The sequence below is a fragment of the Talpa occidentalis genome, unplaced genomic scaffold (assembly GCF_014898055.3).
Source record: "Talpa occidentalis isolate TD23 unplaced genomic scaffold, MPIMG_talOcc4v2.1 talOcc4.12, whole genome shotgun sequence".
NCBI classification, from domain to species: Eukaryota; Metazoa; Chordata; class Mammalia; order Eulipotyphla; family Talpidae; genus Talpa; species Talpa occidentalis.
In genome coordinates, this window is record NW_023601212.1 from 46,305,380 (window position 1) to 46,319,110 (window position 13,731).

At 47.6% G+C, this 13,731-nt stretch overlaps 1 protein-coding gene across 9 annotated transcripts in view; it reads left to right on the top strand.

The window, feature by feature from the left end:
* The window catches only part of MYO9B (myosin IXB), an 89,478-nt gene that overhangs the window by 54,735 nt on the left and 21,012 nt on the right, over positions 1 to 13,731 (top strand). For 3 of the 9 annotated variants that reach the window (XM_037506116.2, XM_037506111.2, XM_037506110.2), the window contains exons 8-16: positions 116 to 205; positions 2,836 to 2,952; positions 3,253 to 3,387; positions 4,418 to 4,539; positions 6,855 to 6,996; positions 7,285 to 7,489; positions 9,825 to 9,906; positions 10,983 to 11,072; positions 12,379 to 12,492. In XM_037506116.2, the coding sequence (XP_037362013.2) occupies positions 116 to 205; positions 2,836 to 2,952; positions 3,253 to 3,387; positions 4,418 to 4,539; positions 6,855 to 6,996; positions 7,285 to 7,489; positions 9,825 to 9,906; positions 10,983 to 11,072; positions 12,379 to 12,492 (1,097 nt within the window). The remainder of the gene's footprint in view (positions 1 to 115; positions 206 to 2,835; positions 2,953 to 3,252; positions 3,388 to 4,417; positions 4,540 to 6,854; positions 6,997 to 7,284; positions 7,490 to 9,824; positions 9,907 to 10,982; positions 11,073 to 12,378; positions 12,493 to 13,731) is intronic. The other 6 variants (XM_054693348.1, XM_037506113.2, XM_037506108.2 and 3 more) reach the window with 5 other exon arrangements.

Below are 13,731 nucleotides of genomic sequence, written 5' to 3' on the forward strand. Positions count from 1 at the left end.
ACAGGCATCCTTTCCACCTTCCACAAGTTTTGGGCCTTATCTCAGTGACATGAGGATCTGCCCAACAAGCTCTCCACTCACACCCTCTTCTCTTCCCTCTTGGACCTTGATACAGGTAAAACGTGAAATCTTGGTGGAAGTTCTGACCAAAAGAAAAACAGTGACTGCCAACGACAAGCTCATCCTCCCCTACAGTCTCAGTGAGGTGAGCACTGCCCTGGGTTCTCAGGAACACTAGACCCAAAAATACCAGTGCACAGGTTCATTACAAACAGTTGGCTTGGATGGTCTTTTTCCTGTCTCCAGAATGGCAAAGGAGAACCCAGGGACCCCTCTGGTTCTCACTTGAGCCCAGGCGTGGCACACATCAGCTCAGATAGCAAATTGCACCCCACAGGCCAGAATATGAACCACTCTTTTCCATGTCTGCATTTCAGACTGCTCAGCAGGTGTGCTGGTTCTCATCTGCAGGGCCACCTGTGGCCTGCAGACCTGCATTTGTAAACAGTTTTATTGTCACATGGCACAGCCATTCATTTACCTGCTTCTTCCCAAAGTTCCAAGAATATTGACCCTCTGACCCTTTCTAGAAAAAGTTTTTCAACCCCAGGGCTACAGCAGCTCCTTTAAAACCATTTTGTGGTTCCCTAAATCTTACTGAGGCACCTTTGTGGCCTTGGCTTCAGCCTGCATGTTTCCTTTATGACTGTTTTACATCTTATAGTTTAGATAGCAGCCATGGGGGCAGGGGTGAATGTTTAGCTGATGGCCCAGCTAGGAAGCTGGCCCAGTATCTCGAACAGGCACCCCAGACTCTCTGAATCCTATGGGCAGAAGCATTCTGCAAAGTTACACAAAAGTTCCTGCAGGACCCTGAGATCCATGTGGCTCCATTTCTACCACAACTGGAAAAGGCAAAGCCAGAGGGACACATTCTAGATCTTGATGGCAGCCAAGCACACCTGTGAGTCACTTAATGGCATTTTAGTCCATGGCAGACATTTTATACAGCTGTGTTCCCAGTAGGTGACACCATGTAGGTTTGTGTTACGACACTATACCTTTGCACAATGATGAAATCGCCTAACAATGCATTTCTTTTTTTTTTTTTTTTTTTTTAAAGATTTATTTAGGGGGCTTCCCTGGTAGCGCAAGGGGTTGAGCACTGCACTGTGAAGTGGTCCGCAGCCTCTGCAACACAAGTTTGATCCCGGCCGGCCAGGGAGCAACACACATGGTGAGGCAGACCTCTCCTGTCTTGCTGGCTGCTCCCCTCAGCATTGTATTTCAGTCGGTCTGCCTGTTCTGGTCCCCGTTCTGTCTCTGGTGAATCCTCTCACCCCGCTGCATCTCTGGCCTGTAGACATAAATAAATAAATCAATTTAAATGAATGAATGAATGAATGAATCGATTTATATAAATGAATGAATGAATTTAAATGAATAAATAAATCGATTTATTTATTTATGCATACATGAGCCAGTGTACAGGCCAGAGATGCAGGGGGGTAAGCGGATTCACCAGAGCCAGAGCGGGGAGCCTAATAGGCAGACCGACTGAAATACACTGCTCAGGGGAGCAACGGACAAGACAGGAGAGGTCTACCTTGCCATGTGGGTTGCTCCCTGGCTGGCCGGGGTCAAACTCATGTTGCAGAGGCTGTGGACTGCTTCACAATGTGGTGCTTAGCCCCTTGCGCCACCAGGGAGGCCCACAATGCATTTCTTAGAATATGTCCCCATCATTAAATGACATGTTACTGTTCACCAGTGGTCCCCAGATTCTTGTTCCTAGTGACACAGCCGTCCTGACATCTTCGCATTTTAAACAGGCAGCAGTCTCAAACATCTCATGATAGCATGATTTTCCATTGTGATTGATTTAATCTCATGTTTTGTGCATCATGACCCATAAGTATACAGAATCCATTGCTAAGGTTGCCTTTGCACAGTGACAAAATTGTCTAATATAGATGCATTTTCCAAAATGTATCCTATTATTAAGTGATGTATAACTGTACATGAAAGGAAGGAACTTTTTTCTATAAATTAGACCTAAGTCTTTGTAAAAAAAAAAAATGTGAAAGACATTGCTGCTTTTACACATAGGATGGTAACCCCATTGGTGCTCCCAGACCTTTAAGGGGTACGACTTTGAACCCAACCCAGCCTTCTGTCTAGTTCTCCCACATGGGTGGGTCCAGTGCCCTTCCAGAGCCTACATTCTAATCTCTGTGGTCCCCAGTTGCTCTTTGTTTTTTTGTTTTTTTTTTTTTTTTTTAAATGTTTCAATAGCAAGTTCTCGCTTTTATTTATTTTTTTTATAGAGGCATGTTTTTATTTATTTATTTGTTTGTTTTTTGTTTTGTTTATGCATGCACTGAGTACAGTCAGAAGCGCGGGAGGGTGAGAGAATTCACCAGAGCCAGAGAAGGGAGCAGAGCAGGCAGAAGGACCGAAGTACACTGCTGAGGGGAGCAGCGGGCGGCAGGAGAGGTCTGCGCGCCATGTGGGACCCTCCTCTGGTGGCCGGGGAGCAGCAGGGGATCGAACCGGCACTGCAGAGGTCGCGGGCAGCTTCGCAACCCAGCGCTCAACTGCTGCGCCACCGGGGAGGCCCCCCAGTTGCTCTTTGAAGGGAACTTGTACATGAGAAGGACATGGCCAATTACAGACTGCTGGGCCCACGCCTTGCAGTTCATGGTTAGGTGTGACAGTAAGGTGGCATTAAAACAGAGAAGTGGGGTGCTCAGTGAGTCAGGTTTAAAGTCCTTGCCTCTATTTCCCTATATGTATAGATCCCTCCAAGATCTGATGCCCCCTCTGTGCCCACAGGCCATCACCGCCCGCGACTCCATGGCCAAGTCACTGTACAGTGCCCTGTTCGACTGGATTGTTCTGCGTATCAACCACGCCCTCCTCAACAAGAGGGACATGGAAGAGTCTGTGTCAGTGAGTGCCCCCCCACCATTCCACTAAGTTGGGCCAGGGGAAACCATGCCCCCAATGCTGCATTTACTCAGTAAACTACCCAGGACTTTGGGAGTCCAGCAAAAGGTAGATTCCTTCCATGGGTAAGCCCAGGGGGCAGTTCATCATTCATAGGACCCCATACAAAGTAAATATACAAGGTTCCTTCTTTAATTGTTACAGATTCCAAGGCAGCAACAGCAGAACTTGGTCTAACAGGACAGTCCCACTGGAGAACCCATGGTAATAACTGTTTTCTCCTATTTTCTCTGTCTTCCCCAGTGCCTATCCATCGGGGTCCTTGATATCTTCGGGTTTGAGGACTTCGAGAGAAACAGTTTTGAACAGTTCTGCATTAACTATGCCAATGAACAGCTCCAGTATTACTTCAACCAACACATTTTTAAACTGGAACAGGTAAGGAGATGCTATCTTGTCCCAAGGTAGGACAGAATGAGCTAGAACTGGGATCTCCCTTGGGGTCCAGTTAGTCAGTAAATCCACGCCAAAAATTTTCATTGTAAGAGGGAAAGTCCAGGAAAATGCCCCATATCACCCCAGCCCAGGATGAACCAAGCATCAGGGATCTTCTTGGCCACAGGTCAATTTTGCTTCTTCCCTCACTTAAACATGAAAGTTCTTTCATTGAGAAACCAAGTTGTCTTGCAAGGATTTGCTTTTGTCAAGAACAATAATAATTGATCTTATGTGTCTTCTCACTATTAGTCAGCTATCTTTACCCAACTATAGTCCTTCTCATTGATGATTCTGATGGGGAAAAAACTGATGGATTTTTTAAAAATATGTAGGTGGTTTTACTTATTATATCTTCTGACTGTTGAGCCACTTAATGTGGCTGGTCCAAATTGACCTATTCAGGAAGAGCAAAATACAGATTATGAGCAAAATAGCAGATTGTGAAAACATAGTATAGAGGGAAAGAATATAAAATGCCTTAATAATTTTTATGTAAATGACATGTTGACATGATCATATTTTAGAAATAGTGGGTTAAGTTGGTATATTATTAAATTGGCCTCATTTGTTTCTTTTTATATTTTCAAATGATTTAGGAAATTCAAATAGAAAATAGTTCACTCACATTTTATGACTATGGGAAGTTACTGTTTCAGAGCAATCTGGCCCCACAACCTATTTTATATATAAAGCTTTATTGAAACATGACCATGCCCATTTGTTTATTTGTCTGTGGCTACTTTCACTCTATACCAGCAGAGCTGAGTAATTATGACAGATACCATCTGGTTCAAGAAGCCTAGTATATTTACTCTCTGACTCGTTACAGACAGTTTACAGATCTCTGGGTAATTTTAAGTACCTTGCTATGATAGATATTTAAGAATGTGTGTTTCTGTTACAATATTGCTAAGTATCAATTTATGCAATATGAAGTGTTGAACTTATCAGCCACTCATCAAACCTGCAGGAGGAATACCAGAGTGAGGGGATCTCATGGCATAACATAGACTACACAGACAATGTCGGCTGCATCCATCTCATAAGCAAGAAACCCACCGGCCTCTTCTACCTGCTGGATGAGGAAAGCAAGTGAGTGTCCACACTCTGGCCAATCTACAAGCCAGGGCACTAACCATTCCACAGCCCCTAAAGCCTTACCCCAAATTCAAACTATTCAAGTAACTTCTGAGTTTCTCAGTCTCATTGGCCGAAATCTTGAGCTCAGGTTTGCAAGTTACACATACTGTTCACCACATAAACATTAACACCTGTGACAACTGTGAATTTGGAAACATACCTACCCGGGGGTTCTCTGGAAAGGGTCTATGGGACTCGGTTCGTGTGTCTCTGCAAAAGGCAGTATGTGGAATCTGCGGTGGGAGTGCCCAGACCTAGCACCCTTTGGCAGCAGGACATGGTGAAGACTGAAAGGGGTGTTTAAAGATTCATTTTTATTAATTTATGCATACAAGAGCTGGGGTGTAGGCCAGAGGTGCAGGAGATGAGAGGATTCACCAGAGACAGAGTGGGGAGCAGAGCAGGTGGATCTACTGAAATACACTGCTGAGGGGAGCAGCAGTCAAGACAGGAGAGGTCTGCCACACCCGGTGGGTTAGCTCCCTGGCTGGGGATCAAACTTGTGCTGCAGTGGCTGGTGATAGCTTGATAGCACTGAGCCTTTAACCCCTGCACAACCAGGGAGGTCTGGAATGCATGTTTATAAGCAATCTCATGCTCAGTCACCCAGCAACAGTCCCTGAAATGGAAGTCACTAAAATTCATTTGCTGAATTTATTTCCTGTGGCTGCTATAACAGATTACCACCAAGGTAACTTAAAGCAACAGAAATTTATTGTCTTAGAGTTCTGGAGGCCAAAAGTCCAAAATCAGTATCAGTGGACTGAAATCAATGTGTGACAGGACCATGCTCCCTCCCAGTGTTCTTGGGAAGGATCCTTCCTGCTTCTTCCAGCTCTTGGTGGCCTCAGACATCCTTGGTGTGTGGCCACATTGCTCTAATATCTGCCTCTATCCAGTCCTTCCCTTGTGTGTCTCTAACTTGTCTCCATTTCTTGTAAGGATACCAGTCATACTGGGTTGGAGCCCTCATAATAACCTCATTTTAACTAATTCTATCAGCAAAGACCCTGTTTCCAAATAAGGTCACACGAGTTCCAGGAGTCAGGACACAGACCTGTCCTTTCATAAATAACTCTTTTTCAGGCCCTTCATTTGCTGCTGAAGCCCAAGAGGCTGGAGTGACTCTAGCTCATCTGCCTCAGACCAAGTTCCTATCCATGTCTGGGGACAGACATGTCCATTAACACCTGAGATCTAATCTAAATAGTCACTGGGAATTCCTGGGATCTGGGAAATTATGTCTTGCCTAGCAGGATCCAGTCTGTCTTTTAAAATCTTGCTACTTTTGTTCATTGTAGATTTTTTTTTAATTAATTTGTATTTTCCAAAGCAGCACATTATAATGTTATTTACCCCTGTGACTGAGTGAGCACATCTCTCACTGATCATGACCGTTCCCTAGTCCTGGCAATGGCATGCTTCATAGCCACACAGTCTCCCCATCCTCACACCTTCACCTCTGTTAAGCCATGGAGCCCAGATTTGGGGATTCATTGGGAGGCACATTGCGCTGCCTGTGTATGCGATGATGGGGCTGGGCACAGAAGGGCATGCCAGAGCTGACTTGGCATTTCCTTCCCAGAGAGAAATGTTCAGGTACAGGGGTCCCTTATTCACCTTTACTCACCCCCCGCCCCCACCCCATCTGCTTCATCCCCATCTCTCAGCCCCTCCTTCTGACAGGAGCATAATACACAAGAACCCTTCCAGGGCCTCCCCAGTGGCGCAGGCGATTAAGCGCAGCACTGTGAAGCTCTCCGCAGCCTCTGCAGTGCGGATTCGATCCCCGCCAACTGTGGAGATACCCACATGGCGAGCAGACCTCTCCTGTCTCGCCTACTGCTCCCCTCAGCAGTGTATTTCAGTCAGTCTGCCTGTTCTGTTCCCCACTCTGTCTCGGGTGAATCCTATCACCCTCCCACACATCTGGCCTGTACCCCAGTTCTTGTATAAATAAATAAATCTTTAAAGAACCCTTCTAATACATTGCACATCTAGGCACAGATGGATCTAAAACCAGAATCCTCCTGGGATTTTTCCTGGGAGCTTCCAAGGATCCTGGCATCAGGCTGCCCTGTACCTAGTTTATCCTGCAACCCCAAGCATGTCACTTTGCCCCAACAGCAGCCCCTAGGCCCCATGTTAAGCTGCACCATAGCTTAACAGAGTATAGCCCCAACTCCCATCTGCCCCATCCATGGAGGGCCTTCAGTCTGTGGTCAGCCAGTGCTCCTGCAGCTAAAGGTTTCCGTCCTTCTTCCCAGCTTTCCCCATGCCACAAGCCAGACCCTGCTGGCCAAGTTCAAGCAGCAACACGAGGACAATAGGTACTTTCTTGGCACTCCTGTCATGGAGCCGGCATTCATCATCCAGCACTTCGCAGGAAAAGTGAAGTATCAGATCAAGGTATGCTTCAGTCCATTGCTCATGTTGCCAAGCCACCCTCAACCTAGGAGGTGGGGAGGGGACCACATGGCCACCCTGGAGGCCCCTTCCCTCTAATGCTTGTCCCATCATCCCCTTGGCTGATCGTGCTGGGCAAGGTTCTCAAGGTGCTTAGACCCAGCCCAAAAATTCCCAACTCCGTGGGGATGGTTGAGCTGGGCCCACCATGCCAGCCTCCCTGCTCCTCCACGTAGGCCCCTGTGGCCTCAGTGAGCACTGACAGGTGACCACCTCCCTACCCACCACCAGGACTTCCGGGAGAAGAACATGGACTATATGCGACCAGACATCGTGGCCCTCCTGCGGGGCAGCGACAGCTCCTATGTGCGGGAGCTCATCGGCATGGATCCCGTGGCTGTGTTCCGCTGGGCTGTGCTCCGGGCCACCATCCGAGCTATGGCTGTGCTGCGGGAGGCGGGGCGCCTGCGGGCAGAGCGGGCTGAGAAGGCTGCAGGTAGGAGGGGCCCCCAGTGTGTCACAGTGGTTGGGGACACACAGTCTCTTTTAAAGCACATGATTCAGGGGGCATTTAGCACATTCGCCATGTTGTGCAACCACCACCTCTATATATTTTCAGAACTTTTTCATCCCAGACAGAAAAGTCTGCCCCAGTTGTTTACTTTAACCTCATCACCCTCACAAGGCAGGAAGGCATGTTCCTGTTTTCCCATAAGGAAACATGAGGCCCAGGATGGTGGAGTGCCCCCTCCCCCAGGGTCACAGAGTGCCAACCAGCTCCAGATAGACAAAGAGCATCGAGTTAAAAGAGACCAAAGCTTTTATGAGAAGCAGGGAATAAGCAGTGTTGTTTTGGGGAGAATCAACCACCTCTCAGTTCCCTGTTGTGCCCAAATTTAAGCATCAAGCTGTTTTTTTGTTTGTTTTTTTTTTTTAATTTTAATTTTATTTTTATATTCCCCATATAATTGCAACCCCCTTATTTTGACCCTAAGCCCTCCTTTCCCTGCAACCCCCCCCCATAGAGTGTCTCTGGTTCATAGTTTTTTGTTGATTTTGATTTTTACTTTCTTATAGTTTTTTTCTTTTTCCTGGTCTCTTATTTAAGTTTTCTAGATTCCTGCTATGAGTGAGACAATCTGGTATTTTTCTTTTTCTTTCTGGCTTACTTCGCTGAGCATGATCCCTTCCAGCTCCATCCATGTTGCTGCAAATGGCATGTGTTTATCTTTTTTGAATGCTGAGTAATATTCCATGGTGTATATGTACCACATCTTCTTGATCCAGTCATCTGTTTTTGGGCATTTGGGTTGTTTCCAAAGCTTAGCTATTGTAAACAGTGCTGCTATAAACATAGCGGTGCAGGTGCTCTTTGGAATTGATGTTTCTGTGTCCTTTGGGTAAATACCTAGGAGTGGAATTGCTGGATCATATGGAAGCTCTATGTTTAGTAGGTCCAGAAATCTCCACACAGCTCTCCATAGTGGTTGGACCAGTTTGCACTCCCACCAACAGTGCAGGAGAGTTCCTTTTTCTCCACAACCTCACCAACATTTGTTGTTGCTAGTTTTTTTAATATGTCCATTCTCACTGGTATGAGATGGTATCTCATTGTAGTTTTGATTTGCATTTCCCTGATTACAAGTGATGTTGAACATTTATTCATATGCCTGTTGGCCATTTGCATTTCCTCTTCAGAGAAGTTTCTTTTTATGCTTCTGCCCATTTTTTGACTGGATTATTTTCTTTGTTTTTGTTGAGTTTCATCAGCTCTTTGTAGATTTTTGTGATCAGTCCCTTTATCACTAGTGTTGTGTGCAAAAATGTTCTCCTAGTTGGTGGGGTTTCTCTTTGTTTTTGTTATTGTCTCTTTTGCTGTGCAGAAGCTCTTTAATTTGATGTAGCCCCAGCTGTTTATCTTTGCCTTCACCATCACTGCTTTGGGTGATGTGTCTGTAAAGATGTCTTTGATGTGCATATCATGTAGTATTTCGCCTATATTTCCTTCTATGTATTTTATGGTTTCAGGTCTTGTGTCTACTTCTTTAATCCATTTTGAGTTGGTTTTTGTGTATGGTGTGAGGTAGTAGTCAAGCTTCATTCTTTTGCATGTAGCGACCCAGTTTTCCCAGCACCATTTATTAAACAAACTTTCTTTGCTCCAATTCATATTCTTTGCTCCTTTGTCAAAGATTAGTTGACCATCAATCTGTGGGTTTATTTCTGGATTTTCTATTTGATTCCATTGGTCTGTGTGTCTGTTCTTGTTCCAGTACCATGCAGTTTTGATGATTATGGCTTTGTAGTACAGTTTGAAGTCTGGGAGTGTGATGCCTCCATTCCCTTTTTTTTTTTTTTTTTCAGGAGAGATCAAGCTGGTTTTTTTTTTTTTTTTTTTTTTCCATAGAGGCATGTTTTATTTATTTGTTTGTTTTTTTGTTTTGTTTATACATGCACTGGGTACAGTCAGAAGCGCGGGAGGGTGAGAGAATTCACCAGAGCCAGAGCGGGGAGCAGAGCAGGCAGAAGGACCGAAGTACACTGCTGAGGGGAGCAGTGGGCGGCAGGAGAGGTCTGTGCTCCATGTGGGACCCTCCTTCGGTGGCCGGGGAGCAGCTGGGGATCGAACCGGCACTGCAGAGGCTGCGGGCAGCTTTGCAACCCAGCGCTCAACCGCTGCGCCACCAGGGAGGCCCCTCAAGCTGTTTTTTTAAGACAGGTTCAAGTAAGGATCACACTGTCATGGGAAAATGCAAGCCAGCTGTTGGGCTCTGGGGAACCCCCACACCTCCCACACACACACAGCCAGTTCATCTGTTCTGTGTCCCCAGCAGGTCTGCGCAGCCCTGGCACCCGAAGCTACCCAAGCGAGCAACAGAGAGGGGTCGGCACCCCGTCGGAGAAACTGTACCGGTGAGCAGGCCCCTGATTTGTCCCGGCCAAAGCCAGTAGACAAGAACTTGGCTAAAACTACACCAGGAACCCGTGTTGGGTTTGACCTGACAAAGGCACTCAACAGCCACTTGAACAAAAAAACCCAAAAGCAGTGGCATCTGGTTGCTCCTTTTTTGCTGCCAGAAATGCAGGCCCCTGTGCATCATTATCAGTGTTAGGGAGTTGCAGGGTCACTCATTTTACAAAGGAAACTTTTCATGGCTGATCTCATCCATTTGTGGGTGGGGCCACTGGTTTCACAGAGTGACAGGTTTGATTTAAGAGCATGTCCTCCCTCAGCCTTTTAGGGTCTCCCAAAGCTGATCTGCTAAGTTACTTCATCAGCAATGCAAACACCCAGCTAGTGCACATTTGGTGACATGGAGTATTGTGTGGTTGCCTAGAATGACCCAGGGCCTCCACATACCCCAGTGTGTACTGAATATAAATGTGAGCAGTAATGTGCTCCCAAAGGTGGTATAGAAAAGGCCGCTCTTGGACAGATGCCTGAGGCAGTGACAAAGCCAGAGAAGGGGTGCTCTGGCTGCCTGGGAGAGCCAGACTGGCTGCATTGAGAGGGGGCCAGCTGAGCCAGGACAGGCCTGACTTGTTAGCAACAGAGGGCAGGATGTGCAAAGGCCTTAGGGCAGCCCAGCCCCTGACTTCTTTCTTGAGGTTCACAAATCCCCTAGGAGAGAGTCACTAAACTTCCAATTGTGAAAAAGTTATTTTATTTTTGAGCCCTTTATAATAAAAATGTTTTCAAGAGACTCAAAGTGTGGAGGTAGAGCTAGCACCTAGGTAAGTGGCCCAGTGTTATTTGACAAGTTGCTGTGCCCTTTTTCTGCTTTTAAAAAGGTTTTTTAATTTGCTTTTTCACTCAAAAGGGGGCAAGAGAAAAAAAGTGTCTCCTGTTTACCTGTGGGTTTTTGTTTCCCAAGACTGAAAATGGCCCCCAGACCCTGTCAAGCTCCTCATAGCCTGACCCCCAGGCTCTGGGTCCCCCAACCCCCACCCCAGGAGCACATGTAGTTTATACAGATTCTCCCTTGCAGCTGCTCAATGCTAGATTTCTCATTTGACGGCTCTGAGGAGTTCGATATTAACGCTTTTGAGGACATCATTGCTTTCTATGAAAGCAAGAAGTAAGTAGAAGCAAGGGCCTCGAACCCAAGACCAGGGAGGCACGCCAAGAGAAGCTGCCATCCCCAGGCGCTCAGCATGGCGTCTGGGGCCAGGAGAGAGGGGATCTCAAGCCAGGGATGCACCTGGGCCTGTGAGAGAGGAGCTTCTCTCACTAGATTTGGCCAGGTGAGGGAGGGTGTGGGCTGGAGCCTGAGCTCTTGTTCCTGAGCTCCAGCTGCTGCCCAGACGGCTGGGGGTGTGGAGGTGAAACATGACCCCCCTGTTGTCCTTGCTCTGTGCCTCCCTGGAGGGCGAGGGAGTGGAGGTAAGTACAGAGTCAGTGCTGGGCACGGTGCATGAAACAGAGATGAGGGGCTGCCGGTCGCGATCTCCCCAGGCCAGCTGCCTAGAGCTTAAACATGTATGTGAAATAATCAGAAAGAGAAGTTTAAAACAAAGACAGCACCCCAGAACCGCCTGTCTTATTCTGCTGTTGTTGCTACACGTTACTTCCAGAAATTCTATCAGAGACATTTTGGTTTTTGATCTTCATCTCTGAGCTGTTCTCATTCTTAGGGTAGGAAAGGCTGGGATTAAACCAAATGTTCAGGTCTGAATCCACAGCACTCGAACAAAATGAAGCTAGTGCGAATGGATTCTTTGAGGTAAACGACAAGGTTTTTTCATTCGGCTTAAGGACTATACTGTGCCCTTAAGGGAGCAGAGCAGCATCCCTGTGACCACCAGATTCCAGTAGCAAATCCCCCTACTCAGATGTAGTGAGTAAAAATATCTCCAGACATCCCCAAGCGTCCCCTAGTGGGGGATAGACAACAGCGCTGCCATTCAAGAACTCAGGGAATTCCATTTCATTCCTCCCTTGGCTCTTCTTGAAGCTGACAAGGAGGTTGACATGTGACCACAGCATCATTCAGAGAAATCAATTTGCTGCCTCCCACAGCAGCTCTCTGGCCTCTCTCTAGTCACCCTTTAATACATTTTACAGACCCCAAAAGGCTATTCCATAAAAGGTCTTTTTCAGTGATCTGAGCTGCCATATTGTAAATCTATTTGACCCAAAGTGGCCTTCCCCCTAAGAGGAGGCAGGATCACTTCCTTAGGGTGGGCAGCCAGGCATTTCTGGCCAAACCCATCATCTCAAGGTACAGGAAGGAGCGGCAGCAGCAAGTAGGGTCCCCCAGCTACATGTTTGGGCACCAGTGGCGTGGGGATAGTCCCGACCGTGCTGGGAACCCCTAGGTGGCGGGCCGCTGCTCTAACTCGGTCTTTTCTCTGTCACTGCACCCCTTCCCACCCCACTCTCAGTGATTTGCATGATCAAATCATCAGGAGCATCAAAGGATTGCCCTGGCAGGGCGAGGACCCCCGTAGGCTGCTCCAGTCCCTCAGTCGACTCCAGAAACCCCGCACCTTCATCCTGTGAGTCCCCGACCCTGCCCGGACTGCGGGCACACCTTTTTCCCCACAAGTGCAACGGCTGCCTCCCCTGCTACAGGACCCTGGCCCACGGGTTTCCTATAACGCTGAACCAGCCACTAGCAGTGCTGCACTGTCTGCGCCATGGCCCAAATCCCTGCCAGCCTCCCGACACCCTGCACAGCTTACTTAGCAGGAATGCACCTCCTACAAAGCATCTAATTTTCTGTGCCACCCCCCAACATGCAGAGCAAGGCTTGCTTCCCTCCCCACTCCAATGCTCTGCCACTATCAGCTTATAAAGTAGCCATGGGAAGTAGAGCATACGACTTCATGATTTTGCAAATTTTCATGTGACCTGTAGCTGTGTGGCCAGTAGAAAAGGCCCCAGAAGCCACAATCTGAGCTGGGACCTGGAGGCCCTCCCACCAACTGCCCACGTGACTGAGCCTTCTGAACGTTTGGCCTTCATTCAGCAAGCAAGGGGGATGGTTTTCAGACCTGCAACACTGTGCAGGCAGCAGGCTCAGCCACTGGGGCTCCAGCCAGCTGAGAGCAAAGCTTGTATCTGAGGCCACATCTGTTTCTGCTGGGCTTTATGCCACCCCATGGGAATTAAGATGCAACCTGACACATGGAGAGCTTCATGCCCAGTTTCTTGCACATCTGGGGGGTTGGGGGGGAGTTACTGTTTCCACAGCCAGCCTTTAAATGATCCAAGCTCCAATTTTTCTTCTTTCTTTTTTTTTTTTTTTTTTACTTTTGTCTGCAAGATTCCATGAAACATCTGATAATTGTGAGAGCCACCCCCTTGGCCAGTGCCAGTCTCCCAAGCACCAGGTGCTCCTACCAAGTTTCATTTGCCCATCAGGGCATCCAGAAAGTGCTACATGGACCTGCTTGGTGTTTTCCAACGTGTAGCCAACAGAACTTGGACACCTAATAGGGGTCCCTCAAAGTCTCAGAGCTCCATTGAGACATCCCACAGTCTTTTATTTATTTATTTTAAGATACAACAGTCTCCTTGTACCAGTCCTGCATAGTTGCACTCACTGCCCCGTAGATCATCTGCCAGATTTCCTCCTATTCCCAGGACACCCATGATCCCCAGATACTCCTCCCTCCTCGGGGACAGCCACTGGCTCAGAGCAGCAAGTGTGCACAAGCGGTAGTGGAAGCAGCTCAAGCCCACGTGGAGGGAGCCTGCCGGGTCCTTGAAGAGGCAGCAGCGGCCTCGTTGTA